At 44.0% G+C, this 15,468-nt stretch overlaps 2 protein-coding genes across 5 annotated transcripts in view; one reads left to right on the top strand and one right to left on the bottom strand.

The window, feature by feature from the left end:
- LOC124720044 overlaps positions 1–12,182 on the bottom strand; it is a 37,758-nt gene extending 25,576 nt beyond the window's left edge. For all 4 annotated transcript variants that reach the window (XR_007006046.1, XR_007006045.1, XM_047245301.1 and 1 more), the window contains exon 1: positions 11,076–12,182. Coding sequence is in view for 2 of the 4 variants with exons in the window: in XM_047245301.1 (XP_047101257.1) it covers positions 11,076–12,088 (1,013 nt within the window). In the remaining 2 variants the exon portion in view is untranslated. The remainder of the gene's footprint in view (positions 1–11,075) is intronic.
- Positions 12,183–12,454: 272 nt separating this feature from the next.
- Positions 12,455–15,468, top strand: part of LOC124720026 (tRNA-dihydrouridine(47) synthase [NAD(P)(+)]-like) — a 227,880-nt gene continuing 224,866 nt past the window's right edge. The window contains exons 1-2 of the mRNA XM_047245275.1: positions 12,455–12,721; positions 13,035–13,180. Coding sequence (XP_047101231.1) covers positions 12,639–12,721; positions 13,035–13,180 — 229 coding nt within the window. The 5' untranslated portion in view covers positions 12,455–12,638. The remainder of the gene's footprint in view (positions 12,722–13,034; positions 13,181–15,468) is intronic.

Raw genomic sequence — 15,468 nt, 5'->3', positions numbered from 1 at the left:
CAGGAGAACTACGAACGTGGCCAGAAGTTGTGCACGCCTAACCTGCAATGGAGGGGCTCCGCTCTCCACGAGGACGCTGGTCACCAGACTCGTCCTAAAAGCTCCTGTGGTCTCACCGCCAGACACCACACTTGCTAGGTGGTAGCCTTTAAATCGGCTGTGGTCCGTTAGTATACGTCGGACCCGCGTGTCGCCACTGTCAGTGATTGCAGACCGAGTGCCGCCACACGGCAGGTCTAGAGAGACTTCCTAGCACTCGCCCCAGTTGTACAACCGACTTTGCTAGTGATGGTTCACTGACAAAATACACTCTCATTTGCCGAGACGATAGTTAGCATAGCCTTCAGCTACGTCATTTGCTACGACCTAGCAAGTTACCAGTTAGTATTGAGATTACGAATAATGTACCGCCAAGAGCGATGTTCACCACTTATGGATTAAAGTTAAGTATCCCAGCACCTACGTACGTTTTTTGCTAAAGTCTAATTTCCTTGTCCTGTTCCAGACCTCACCCCAGCTTGCGTGAGCTAAAACGCATGCCTTTCGGCTTCCTCTCATACCGGTGTTGACTCTCCTGCCAACCCACAACAGCTCCTGTCCCTAGGCAAACACCACAGTGGTGCACTGGTTCGAGTAAACGTAACGCTGAAAGTGACACCGAACAATGAACCAGACTCCCATAGTCGAGGCGGGATTCGAGAAGGGCTCTGTAGAGCTGAAGTAACGTAGAGCAATCTGCACCCCAGTTGGTGTTGCTCAGGCAGCGGAGGGCACTGAGGTGCTGCCAGCACTTCTGCTTAAGCTGACGGAGGTGAGGAAGCAAAGTCAATCGGGCATCGAAAACCAGTCCTAAGAATTGGTATGTCTCCACTACAGTGAGTGGATCATCGTTAAGGTAAAGTTCTGGTTCCGGACGAACGGTACGATGCCGACAGAAGTGCACGACACACGACTTTGCGGCCGAAAACTGGAAACCGTGAGCTGGAGCCCACGACTGCACCTCATGGATGGCTCCCTGTAGGCGCCGATCAGCAACACCAGTACTGGTGGAGCAGTACGAAATGCAAAAGTCGTCTGGATAGAGAGAGGGTGAGACGGATGGCCCTAGAGCTGCTGCTAGACCATTAACAGTCATTAAAATTAGAGATACACTCAATACAGAGTCCTGCAGGACCACAGTCTCCTTGATATGGGGAAACTATGGGAGGCACAGCTTGGACATGAAAAGTACGAAGTGACAGGAAATTCTGGATAAAAATCTGGAGCGGGCCCCGGAGCCCCCACTTGTATAATGTGGCAAGCATATGATGCCGTCAGGTCGTGTCATATACTTTTCGTAAATCAAAAAAAGATGGCAACCAGATGTTGGCATTTGGAAAAGGCTGTTCACATGGCAGACTCGAGGGACACAGGATTATTAGTGGTAGAGTGACCCTGGCAGAAGCTGCCCTGACATAGAGCCTGCAGGCCACGTGACTCCAGGGCCCAACCCAACCGCCGGCACACCATATGTTCCAGCAGCTTACAAAGAACGTTGGTGATGCCGATGGGCTGATAGCTATCCACATCAAGCATGTTTTTACCGGGTTTGAGCACCGGAATGATGGTGCTCTCCTGACACTGTAATGGAAAGATGCCATCGTACCAGATCCGGTTGAAGGTGATGAGGAGATGTCACTTGTAGTCATACAAGAGATGTTTAATCATCTGACTGTGGATCCGATCTGGCTCAGGAGCAGTGTTAGGGCAATGTGCAAGGGCAGCGAGGAGCTCTCACTCAGTAAATGGGGCATTATAGGATTCACTGTGGTGTGTAGTGATCGACAGGACTTTCCCTTCCAGCCACCATTTGAGATTGTAAAAGGCTGGGGGGTAATTCTCTGACACAGAGGCTCGAGCATAGTGCTCGGCAATCGCGATAGCGTCGGTCGATAATACACCATTTATGTTAACACCGGGAACACCTGTTGGGGTCTGGTACCCGAAAACATGTTTGATACTTGCCCAGACTTGGGAAGGTAACGTATGGCACCCGATGGTCGAGCCGTACCTTTTCCAACACTCCTGCTTCCGTCGTTTGATAAGTTGGTGAATGCGGGCACGGAGCCGTTTAAAGGCTATGAGGTGCTCCAGAGATGGGCGCCGCTTATGCCGCTGTAGAGCTCGCCGACGCTCCTTAATTGCTTCAGCGACTTCTGCCGACCACCAATGGACTGCCTTTCACCGGTGGCACCCTAAAGAGCGAGGGATCGTGTTTTCTGCCGCAGAAAGGATTGTTGTAGTCACCTGCTCAACCATCACATTGATGTTCCCGTGTGCAGGAGATTCAATGGTGACAGCAGAGGTGAAAGTTTCCCAGTCTGCCTTGTTTAAAGCCCTTTTGGGCAGGTGTCTGTGTGCCTGATGCCAGGGCAGTGACAGGAAGATGGTCACTATCACACAGGTCATCCTGTGCTCTCCAGTGTATAGATGGGAGAGGTCCCAGGCTCCAAATTGATAAATCAATGGCCGAGTAACTACCTTGAGCCACAATGAAATGTGTGGCGGGCCAGTATTTAAGAGGCAGAAGTCAAACTGAGACAGTAAAGTTTCGACATCTCTGCCTCAGCCAGTAAGCACAGTGCCACCCCACAAGGGGTTATGGGAGTTAAAATCTCCCAAAAGTAGGAAAGGCTTCAGGAGTTGATCAGTCAGTGCAGCTAATACATTCAGGGGTACTGCACTATCTGGAGGAAGATATACATTGCAGACACAGCTTCGAGAGGGGTTTGAAGTGGCACAGTTTCACAACAGAGGAGTCTAGGACATAAATGCAAACGCCATCAGACACTCGATTACAGTCGCAACGGTTCCTGTAATATCCCTTATAGCCATGAACCAGGTTTCCTGGAGGGCAGTGCAGAAAGCAGGTGTAAAGTTTAACAGTTGCTGTAGCTCAGCCAGGCAGTGGAAAAACAACCCCGCAATTCCACTGGATGACGACGTCATTGTGAGACTGCGAAGGCATGGAACATTCGATGAGGTAGTTTATGCCTCAGGGTCATCTGCTGCCACTGACTTATTCCCTGAGGAGTCTATATCCGTTGTGTCTCAGGGTCGGGTGAGATCTAGGCCCTCAGTGGACGCCAGAATCTCCACCTCATCCACAGACGCAGAACTTTTAGGTAGCGGTGGTTGGGTGCCACCGCAATTCCTTTGATCTTGAGATCTTCTTTTTGGACTCCTCTTGCTGCTTCTTGGGTTTCCTGGCTGGGAGGACTACACTGATTTAGTCTCTGGGACTGAGGATGAGTGTGAAGCCCTACAACCAGCTGCTTTTGGACTCTTCAGCCACTGGCAGGTGTCATCTTTCCCACTAGCAGAAACCTGGGAAGGTAGTGACCCAAGCGACCTCTTTCTAGCAAAAAAAAGACTTATGCTTCTCCAGTGCAGAAGTGGGGACTGATATCCCTGATGGTTGGGGAGTTGGGGGGTTGGGGGGGTTGTTGCTCCTAAAGTAGGTGGTGCAGAAGCAACAGGGAGGGAAGTGGCCCCCACTATCAAGGGGGCAGGTGTAGTCTTCTGGCTCTGAGACGTGACTGGGATTGGCGGAGCTGATGGGGCTAGAAATGTTGTGGCGGTGGCATAAGACGATGTCATAGATACAGGATGTACTCATTCAAATTTCCTCTTAGCCTCAGTGTAGGTCAGTCCGTCCAGGGTCTTGCACTCCATGATTTTCCTTTTTTTCTGGTGAATCCTACAGTCAGGCGAGCAAGGGGAATAGTGCTCTCTCCATTTGACACAGATGGGAGGTGAGGCACATGGGGTATTGGGATGTGAAGGGGCGTCCGCAATCTCAACATGTGACGCTGGAAGTACAGTGGGAAGACGTACGGCCAAACTTCCAGCATTTATAGCACCGCATTAGAGGAGGGATATAGGGCTTTATATCACAGCGGTAGATCATCACCTTGACCTTCTTGGGTAATGTATCACCCTCGAAGGCTAAGGCGAAGGCTCCAGTAGCAACCCGATTAACCCTCAGATCCGGTGGACACGCCGAACAAAATGTACACCTCGCTGCTCTAAACTGGCGTGCAGCTCATCGTCAGACTGCAAAACAAGGACCCTGTGAAATATGATACCCTGGACCATATTTAAGCTCTTATGGGGCGTGATGGGTACAGAAATGTCTCCCAGCTTGTCACAAGTGAATAACGCCCGTGACTGGGCAGAGGATGCCGTTTTGATCAAGACTGACCCAGATCTCATTTTGGACAAGCCCTCCACCTCCCTAAATAAGTCCTCAAAATGCTCAACAAAAAGCTGAAGCTTCATCGTCATGAAAGATTCCCCATCAGCTCTTGAACATACAAGGTACCAGGGCAAATAAGAGCCGCTGCCATCCTTAGCCTGAAGTTCCTCCCATGGTGTGGCCAGGGAGGGGAACGATTTGGGGTCGTACTTCTGTGCATTGAATTGAACCCGTGAATGCTTAGAGACTGCTGGTGTTTGACCACCACCAAGAGATGATGGACTACAAGTTCATCACGTGTCATCTGCCCTGATGCCACCCACTCCGACCAGGGGCCCTCTCCACGGGTGCCACCCAGCCACAGCAAAGGCCACGTGGCAGCATGGCCATTGCTGGGAGTCCTTATGCCCCAGGGTCATGGGCATCTACTCCTTGGCATACGTGGGGAGTTAATGGTGCAGGGCATCAGCAGAGCGATCCTTTGTGGTCAGGGGTCTACAACAAACAGGGTACATGGTGGCCCCACCACAACGGACTGGCTACCGCGCTGGATATCGGGTGCAACCAAGCAAACAAGTCCATTATCTTCCTGGCAGATTAAAACTGTGTGCCGGACCAAGACTCGAACTCGGGACCTTTGCCTTTTGCGGGCAAGAGCTCTACCAACTGAGCTACCCAAGCACAACTCACGCCCCGTCCTCACAGCTTTACTTCTGCCAGTATCTCGTCTCCTACCTTCGAAACTTCACAGAAGCTCTCCTGCGAAACCTTAAGGTCCCGAGTACGAGTCTCGATCCGGCACACAGTTTTAATCTGCCAGGAAGTTTCATATCAGCGCACACTCCGCTGCAGAGTGAAAATCTCATTCTGGAAACATCCCCCAAGCTGTGGCTAAGCCATGTCTCCGCAATATCCTTTCTTTCAGGAGTGCTAGTTCTGCAGGGTTCGCAGGAGAGCTTCTGTGAAGTTTGGAAGGTAGGAGACGAGATACTGGCAGAAGTAAAGCTGTGAGGACGGGGCGTGAGTCGTGCTTGGGTAGGTCAGTTGATAGAGCACTTGCCCGCGAAAGGCAAAGGTCCCGAGTTTGAGTCTCTGTCTGGCACACAGTTTTAATCTGACAGGAAGTTTCATATCAGTGCACACTCCACAGCAGAGTGAAAATCTCATTCAAGTCCGTTATCATAATCAGCGAAGAAAACGATACAGCACAGTTGATGGAAAAATACACACCCAGTAGGGTGATCTCACCCAATAGTTGCAGAATGAGGGGAAGTGCAGATCCACGTCGACGAAGGATGCGATAGGTCTCAGCACATGATGGACAAGATGCACCATGGAAGGTGCCCTTCCCCAAATTGCTCACTCTTCAGGAAAATTTTGAAAAATGGGAGTCAAACCCTACAGGGGACCATCACATAAAGACCGAAATGTGCGAGACTCCTTTTAGTCGCCTCTTACAACAGGCAGGAATACCTTGGGCCTATTCTAATCCCCGGACTGCAGGGGGGCATGGCCTGTTGACACATGGCAACAAAGAGATCACGGAAGGGAATGTACGAACTAGCAGGCTGAGGTAAGAAGACTATAGCCGTGACAGCAGTGTCAGCAGCCTCATTTCATGTCAGATCGATGTGACCAAGAAACCACATAAAGATCTCAGTTATGTTTGTTTTTGTAGGTTTTGTGTGTGTGTGTGTGTGTGTGTGAGAGAGAGAGAGAGAGAGAGAGAGAGAGAGAGAGAGAGAGGAGCTGGGTGTGAGAGGAGTGGGGGCATGGGGGGGGGGGGGGAGGCAGCAACTTAGTTTTACTTGTTGGTGGCTTTAGTGGGTACGCATTTTTTCGTATTTTGTTTGGTTTTAGTTAATTAAGTACAGTATGTTTGTTTAGATTTGCAATTGTGTTTGTGTGCATTATAACTGGTCAAGTGAAATTTGCAGTTCTCGGTTCTTGACTTGTATGTGGGTCTTTCATAATAGAGGGCTGCATTTGAGATATATGGATTTAGTAAAATGTGTAATTCCTATTGTTTTCGTTTTTCTAGTGTTGTGTTGAATGTTGAGCATTTTTTGTCCTTGATCTTTTGGATAATATCTGTTTTGCGATAGTGCCATTATTGATATTATCATATATTTAGCCTGTTCCCATCCTAAACCTCTTCCTTCCCATATTCGACCCATTATTTTAATTTTATTGCAAGAATTAAATACTTCATGTCATTTTTATCTTTGCTCACAGGTGTATATAGTGTTGCTGTGTTGTTGTTGTTGTGGTCCTCAGTCCTGAGACTGGTTTGATGCAGCTCTCCATGCTACTCTATCCTGTGCAAGCTTCTTCATCTCCCAGTACCTACTGCAACCTACATCTTTCCGAATCTGCTTAGTGTATTGATCTCTTGGTCTCCCTCTATGATTTTTACCCTCCACGCTGCCCTCCAATGCTAAATTTGTGATCCCTTGATGCCTCAAAACATGTCCTACCAACCGATCCCTTCTTCTAGTCAAGTTGTGCCACAAACTTCTCTTCTCCCCAATCCTATTCAATACCTCCTCATTAGTTACGTGTTGCTATAGTCACCATATACAATATGCTGGAGATAGGGTGGCTACCACATTGATGACATCATAGGTCAACACAAATGGTTTAAATGGAATTTTCGGTACTGCCTAATCAGTTTCAGCTGAAGTTTGATGCACACAATTACAATACAAAACACAAAAATAATTTTCACATTGACTGCCTGCTTGTCCAGGATTCCGAATGGAGTTATGTGCTTTGGCGGTAACATATTCAACATGCTTCAGTGTAACATAAAGAAAGAAACTTAGTATCACTACTAATTCAAAAGAAAGTTATAAACACACCTCAATTAGCCACCCTTTCTACGAATTACCTGAGTATGTAAATTCAGGAATTCACATGTTCTGTCAGCTGCTTGGCAAGTTTTAGTGTCTGTCATAAAGCTGCAGGATACGTTATAATGTAATGCAAACAGTATTCAGTACTTACAGTTGTGGGTAAACATTTTCTTTGAACAATGTCATTACAATCAACTAAATATTAAGCTATCAACAGCAGACAGACAGGAGTTATTTAGAATAACTGAGAAAGTGACAGAGCTATCCAAAGTTCCAGCTGTCTAATTAACTTGATTTAACTGGCATAAGTATGAATAGCAGTATAGTGGTAGTTTATTGCTAATAGGTCCTACAACATACAGATTATTTTCCTACATCCCTGAAAGTTATCCTTTTCGATTGGATAACATGAATGCTATAAATGAATAACAACATTTGTTACTGTGTAGAACTACAAAGGCAGTTGTGTTTAAGGCTCTCATCAGCCACAAGCTTATTCGCATATACCTGGTTCTAGGATACCACCCATTTATTTCGAACCATAACATAGTTGCACTGTGCCGCGATGTGCTGTGTGATGCCAATAAGCTGCGATGTTTTTTGGAAGTGGAAGTGAAATGTTGTTGGAGAGGGCAGTGTGTATGAAGAGGTGCCATGCTCTAGTGGTTTAATTACGTGGAGTCAATATGTCTTTGAGGTATGTTATTATGTCATTTAGTGTGCTACAGTCGTCATGGTGAGGGATGTATGTAGTTACATTGTGGCACAATGGAATATATTGTGCAGAATGCTGTCATATAAAACAGAGTATGTCATAAAGTATAAACTGTGCACTTAGGTGTCTGCACGATCGCTGAGTAAATGGATTAATGTTTTTAATTAAATCGTGGTAGAAGGTAGATGGAACAATGTTTACTAATATATCAAACTTGTGACTCTATTATTATGGTAATAAACAATGATCCATCTACCTTCTCCCAAGATTTAATCAAAAAACATTGGTCCACTTACAACATTTATCGGAAAGTATTTTCTCATGGGTTCCACCGCCTTGTCCTACCCAACTCTTCACTTGTCATGTTCACTTACCATCATTCACTGCGCATACAATTAATGAGTGCGACATGCGACAGTAAAGCCGCTGATACCATAAGAGCACTTTTACTCTGGGGTTGAGCTGTATAGGTGAATTGGAGATAGGGGTACCGGCTTTCATAGTGTGTGTGTGTGTGTGTGTGTGTGTGTGTGTGTGTGTGTGGAGGGGGAGAGGGGGGGTTATTGGTATCCTGGTCTAGGCTCGGACATATAAATTAATTGGAGATTGGCATATGGGTGCAAACCCTGTCTCCGGTACCGCAGTGCTTTACTACAGGCAAGACCCTACTGGAAATGGTATCGCCTCGTTTTCCTCCAACATTCGAGCTGACTTACAGTCAGTTATGTAGGAAACATACAATTTAATGCTGGCACCACACCTTGATTCAACTTGGCATTCTTCATGTTAACAAATCATTTCCAGGTGTGAAACAAGTGATGAGGGACATGTAAAATGGCACGAATGACTTAGAATTGAACCCTAAGGCTTTGGGTTCACAGTTTGAGACTTATCCACTTAGTAGTGACTGAGGACACCTGACAAACATGTCAATAAGAGCTTTCGTGTACCATTTGGTACTTTGGGTTAGTTGAAACCTTTGATACTGCTTTACCAATTCACAACCAAACTGTCACCTTTCAACCTAAACTAGACCTCAAGTTACACTACAGCTTAGTCCTTCGCCACAGTCTACATTAAAAAAAAAAAAGAAAAAAGGACGGACCAAGGTGGCGCAGTGGTTATCACACTGGACTCACATTCGGGAGGACGACGGTTCAAACCCACATCCGGCCATCCTGATGTAGGTTTTCTGTGATTTCCCTAAATCACTTTAGGCAAATGCCGGGATGGATTCTTCAACAGGGCATGGCCGACTTCCTTCCCCATCCTTTCCTAATACGATGGGACCGACAACCTCCACGATTGGTCCACTCCCTCAAATCAACCAACCAACCGAAAAATGATACAGTAGCGAAATAAATACTACAGCAGCTGTTCTCCTTGTCTTAATGAACGTACATCATCACATTTTGATTTAAAACTTACTGAATTTGTAACTGAGTTAGCCCCTCTTCTAACCATAATTTATCATAAATCCCTTGGACAGAAAGCCCTGCACTGTTCTTGGGAAAAATTACAGGTCACACTCATATACAAGAAGGCTAGTAGAAGTTATTGACAAAACTACTGTCGAATATCATTGACATCAATCTGTTGTAGAATCTTAGAATATATTCTGAGCTCAAACACAATGAGGTATAAAAAAAAAAGACCTCCTCCATGCCAACCAGCACAAATTTTGAATACATCGATCATGTGCAATTCAACTCACACTTTTCTCACATGACATACTGCACACTTTGGATCAAGGCAATGACCTAGCAGACAATATTAATAGTAACCTCAGACTTTTTAGAGATGATGCGGTTATCTGTAATGAAGTATTGTATGAAAGAGGCAGTATAAATATTCAGATCTTGATAAGACTTTGAAATCGTGCCAAGACTGGCAATTTGCTTTAAATGTTCAAAAATGTAAATTGTGCACTCCACAAAACAAAAAAAGTTGTATCCTATGGCTATAATATCAGTGAGTCACTGCCAAACACCTGAGTTTAACACTTTGTAGGGATATGAAATGGAATGACCACATAGACTCAGTTATGGGTAAAGCATTTGGTAGACTTGAGTTTATTGGTAGAACAGTGGGGAAGTGCACTCAGTCTGCAAAGGAGACTGCTTACAAATCACTTGTACCACTGCTTCTACAATACTGCCAGGGTCGACAGAAGCGTCCGATCCCACGCGTCGGCTTTGACCCGTGACGTAAGAGTGTTGTGTGTGACGTCATGACGGCCCGGAGTTTGGTTTGAGTGTGGCTGTCTCCAGTTCTGTTTTATCTTATTTTATTTACTTTTCTGATCTGTTCGTTCTATCCCGTGAGATTTTTTTTTTTTTTTTTTTAAAGACAAAAAACACTAATCAGCTACTGAAGCATCTTTATCTTCTATGGGTTGCAGGGGTTACGACCCCGGGTCTAGTGTAGCAGGGGATACAACCCGTCGGCTTTGGACAATGACGTCGCAAGTCGTCAGAGAGCAGTTTACCATTTTCGCTTTTGCTGTTATGTTTCAGTTTCGTTTTTTTACTGATTGCTTAATAAAGTGGATCTGTTTATTCTATCTCGTGAGATTTTTTTTTTAAAAAGCCAAAAAACACTTATCAGCTACTGAAGGGGGCTACAACACTAAGAAGAATCGCTTCTCGTTTCGCGGCTTGTGACGTCATTGTCCAAAGCCGACGGGTTGTATCCCCTGCTACACTAGTCCCACGACCCCTGGGGAGGTGGGTGGGTATTCATGCATGGCTGTCTTCACTTACACGTTGTAGCTACGCAAGGCGTCTAAATTAGTTTATATTTAGTTTGCCCCCCACCCAAAACACCCCATTTCCCGCGCTTGTCCCGTTAGTGTCATTAGGCTTCTTGTAGAAAGTGTGTGTGTTTGTTTTTGTTTCCGCCATATTTGTGACGTCATGGGTCAAAACAGACGGGCGGGATCGGACGCTTCCGTATTTCCTACTGCCAACACGTGTGGGAACGGTACCAAATAGAAATGAAATTGGCCTCTAATAATTTCTGTCACTGTGGTAACTAAATATTCACTCATTTACAGCTTCTAATCACGAGTGTGTTCTCTGTTGCTTTCATATAAAGAATGTTTATGTTTCTTCAATTGACAACAAATTGTAACGGAACAGTTATTTAAAATAAATACGATGGTACGAAGCATCTTGCAAAAAAATTTCGCGTGCGCTATGGAAATCGGAGGGGTTTGAAATAGTACTGCACTCTTATTACATACGGCTGTTAACACGTTTTCACATACCCTGTAGCTGTGGTGCATTTCGACGATCCTTCGTCGTCCTCTGAAGTAACAGACAACTCGAAGTCGCTCATATGAACGTCACCTTTATCCACGCGACGGGCTATAGGAACGTCACACGTCTCTTCGTCTTCCACTCCTTCATCGCTGTCTTCGGAATGAAGTTGTGGCATATCTAAAATATTGCTGTCGTCTCCACTCTCACTGCTTTCTTCAGTTTCGCAGCAATCACCAACCGCTTTCACCCGATATGAAATCCTCTTTCTTTTCATCGATGTCCTCCTTTCCACGTCTTCAATGACAGTCACATTCGCTTCATTAAAATCAACCCCTACTTTGCTGACTTCATCTTCGAACACCGTCAATCTTTCCATAAGCTGTTCAACCAAACTATCAGTTTCGGCATTTGAGAACGAACTGAGTTCCGGATAAACTCGCAGGCACGCTCTTCTCTGTTCATTGTATTCCTTATTTTCTTGCTCCAACGCCGAGAACATCGCTCTGTATTGCGTATGTACTTTAGTAAACTGAGTCCCCAGAGACTCTAAGAAGCCAACGTCTTCTTTGCCTTCTGCCAGCGTACAGTCGGGTACACTGAAGACAAATGCGTTCAATTCGAACAATTCTTGTAGTACATACCTAGTTTCATTTTGCTGAAAATCCTTTATTAAGTACAAAAAATGTTTCAGACACTGCCAATCATCGTGCGACAAGCTGATCTTCATGTACCGTGCTGCAGGTTGTTTAAGATAAATTGCTCGCAGTAAGTACAGACCACAAACACGTTCCTCCACTGTTTCCGACTTCAGCCAAATCCTCTTGCAAACTTTTAAGTATTCCTCCACAATCTCTTGCACCTCACCCAAATATTTCCACTGTGTCAGGACGAAAGAAAACTTCATTTCTTGCCATACAGCAGCGAAAGCGTCAAATTGTAAGGAGCCCTTGTCTTTAAATTTCGACAAGAACAGACGGCAATCTTCATTAAAATAATAACCGACTTTCTCAGTACTCATGTCTGGGAGAACGAGCAAAGAAATTTACGAACTTATTATTAGTAACTGTTTCTGTCCATAAAAAATCGATATTTTACTACATCCCTGTTCTAACATACACAAAAAAACTGAGTGAGAACCAAATGACAATCGAGCAACACAGCTATTGCACCCTTTGCCGCTGCCAATCTAATTATGCTACATACTGCATAGGTTATACGGGTTTAGTGACTTCTTTCGCCAATGAAGCTCGCATTATTTTATTTGTCGATAAGGTTGACGAATATAAGAACTGGACGAAGGCAATTACTTAATTTTATTACTGAAACAGTGTTTTCTGGTTTGCTTCTTTTCGCGGGAATGTTGGCTATCCACAAGAGAATTGATAACCAATGATTATCTGCGTAATGGCAGAGACCACGACAGGGTGAAGTGTGTATGGATGTAAACAATATTGAAAGGAAGTTGGCTTTGTAAAATACTTCCTCGTGGCGTGGTTTTGGGTAGCGTCTTCGCAGTTTTAGTTCGTGACATTCTGTTGTGGTACAAGTTAAGGTTCCTCTTCTCAGAGATGGCTAGCACTACTGTTGCCGTGGACTTACCAGCTGAAGTTAATGGAAAAAGCAAAGGCGGAGTTCTTCTTATAAAAAAAGAGTGAGTCATATTATACCATATAGAAATAATACCGAGGAAGGGATATTTTGTAACTCATTCAGAGTTTAACTAGCCGGCTGGTGAGGCCGTGCGGTTCTAGGCGCTTCAGTCTGGAACCGCGTGACCGCTAAGGTCGCAGGTTCGAATCCTGCCTCGGGCATGGATGTGTGTGATGTCCTTAGGTTAGTTAGGTTTAAGTAGTTCTAAGTTCTAGGGGACTGATGACCACAGATGTTAAGCCCCATAGTGCTCAGAGCCATTTGAACCATTTTTAGAGTTTAACTAGTCCAATGACTTTCATTTGATGTGCCAGGTACGTGACATCTGATCGCGAGATGGTTGCAGTTCAGGTGGAGAAAACCGAAAATGAGAATGGAGAGAAGCCAGCTGAAAATGAAGATAATCAGCCTCCACAGAAGAAGGCACGTTGGAGCAAAGAACAGAAAAAGAATCGCAAAGGTAGGCCATGTCTGTTTTTGCTGGTCATAGTTTATTTATTAATAGTTACTCTGGATTACATTTTTTTCTTTTCTTTTTTTTTTTTTTTTTTTTAAAAGGACAAGCACATGGCAATGTACAAAATGTGAATTAATATGTCGCACACATATAATGTGATAGTTGATGCTGACACGACTCCTCTGCCCCTCGTTAGCTCCCTCAAACACAATAATAATAATAATAATATTTTATTGATCGTCTAACAATTCATTGCAGATGTACAAAAACATTTCATGATATGCAACACAGCACTACGTCAGATGAGGTTAAACATGGGGTAAATGGTGTGTGTAATAATTTATCATATTACCATTACTTATATATATATTCACATTATTGGTTTTGGGCAAGTACGTGACATCTTCAGAAGTGCTTAATCCACTAAAGAGCTTTGCACAGGTATATAAACAAATATAGTTACGCGCCATGGCCAATACTAAGTCATTTAACATATTTCAGTGAATGAACATCTTATCGTCACGTGGTAAAATATGTCAGTTTTTAAATAGATTATTTGTTACTATTTACTTTTTTTTTCAGAATAGTTCTTACTTTGCTTGTAACAATGATTTTCTTGTAATGAGTAGGAAGAGTTTTTTAGAAGAAATTTCTTAAGCTGAAGCATAATAGTGATAACTATACCTAGCAGTGCATTGGTTAATTTTAATCTTGTATAATGTGGATAATTTTCATAGAGTGTCTGTGTTTGTGTGTGTAATTTTTTCCTTTAATAATAGTATTGTACTGAAGACAGTGAGAATATATGTTGTTGTACAGTTTTTTTTAATATACAGTACATGTGTTCTTACAACCACAATAATAATAATAATAATAATATCATCTCCATACATAATTACTGTGGAGCTTACAGGACAGTACTGAGTGCCATTCACATAAATAAAAAACAGAAGAGGACTCAATACTGAACAATGTGGCACATCATATTTTACAATTGTAATTTTAGTTTTTGAACACCATTTTCTGTTTAAGGATGACAAGCTGTTTCCAGTTACTCAGTAGTTGATTAAGTTAGAAGCAGCGCCTCTTGTGCCACTGTTTTATAGCTTATCATGTAGGATAGTAATGTTCACGCAGTGAAAAACTTTCTCAGGGTGTAGACACATATCTGCAACATGAATTCCTTGTTCTTGATGCTGCTACCACCTCCTCAATTTACTGAGCAGCTTGGTAGTTGATTTACGTTTTAGGAATGCATTTAGATTTGCAAATGTTTGGTCCATGAACCATGGACCTTGCCATTGGTGGGGAGGCTTGCGTGCCTCAGCAATACAGATAGCCGTACCGTAGGTGCAACCACAATGGAGGAGTATCTGTTGAGAGGCCAGACAAACGTGTGGTTCCTGAAGGGGAGGCAGCCTTTTCAGTTGCTGTAGGGGCAACAGTCTGGATGATTGACTGATCTGGCCTTGTAACACTAACCAAAACGGCCTTGCTGTGCTGGTACTGTGATTGCCTGAAAGCAAGGAGAAACTACATGCGTAATTTTTCCTGAGGCCATGCAGCTTTACTGTATGGTTAAATGATGATGGCGTCCTCTTGGGTAAAATATTCCGGAGGTAAAATAGTCCCCCGTTCAGACCTATGAGTGGGGACTACTCAGGAGGACGTCGTTATCAGGAAAAGAAAACTGGCGTTCTACAGATCGGAGCGTGGAATGTCAGATCCCTTAATCGGGCAGGTAGGTTAGAAAATTTAAAAAGGGAAATGGATAGGTTAAAGTTAAATATAGTGGGAATTAGTGAAGTTCGGTTGCAGGAGGAACAAGACCTTAGGTCAGGTGAATACAGGGTTATAAATACAAAATGAAATAGGGGTAATGCAGGAGTAGGTTTAATAATGAATAGGAAAATAGGACTGTGGGTAAGCTATTACAAACAGTATAGTGAACGCATTATTGTGGCCAAGATACATACGAAGCCCACACCTACCACAGTAGTACCAGTTTATATGCCAACTAGCTCCGCAGATGATGAAGAGATTGGTGAAATGTATGATGAGATAAAAGAAATTACTCAGATAGTGAAGGGAGACAAAAATTTAATAGTCATGGGTGACGAACTCGATAGTAGGAAAAGGAAGAGAAGGAAACATAGTAGGTGAATATGGATTGGGGCTAAGAAATGAAAGAGGAAGCCGCCTGGTAGAATTTTGCGCTGAGCATAACTTAATCATAGCTAACACTTGGTTCAAGAATCGTAAAAGAAGGTTGTATACACAGAAGAAGCCTG

This window comes from Schistocerca piceifrons, chromosome 11 (assembly GCF_021461385.2).
Source record: "Schistocerca piceifrons isolate TAMUIC-IGC-003096 chromosome 11, iqSchPice1.1, whole genome shotgun sequence".
In the NCBI taxonomy this organism is placed as follows: Eukaryota; Metazoa; Arthropoda; class Insecta; order Orthoptera; family Acrididae; genus Schistocerca; species Schistocerca piceifrons.
Note: the sequence above shows the minus strand (reverse complement) of the source record. Positions and strands in the feature narration are given on the sequence as shown.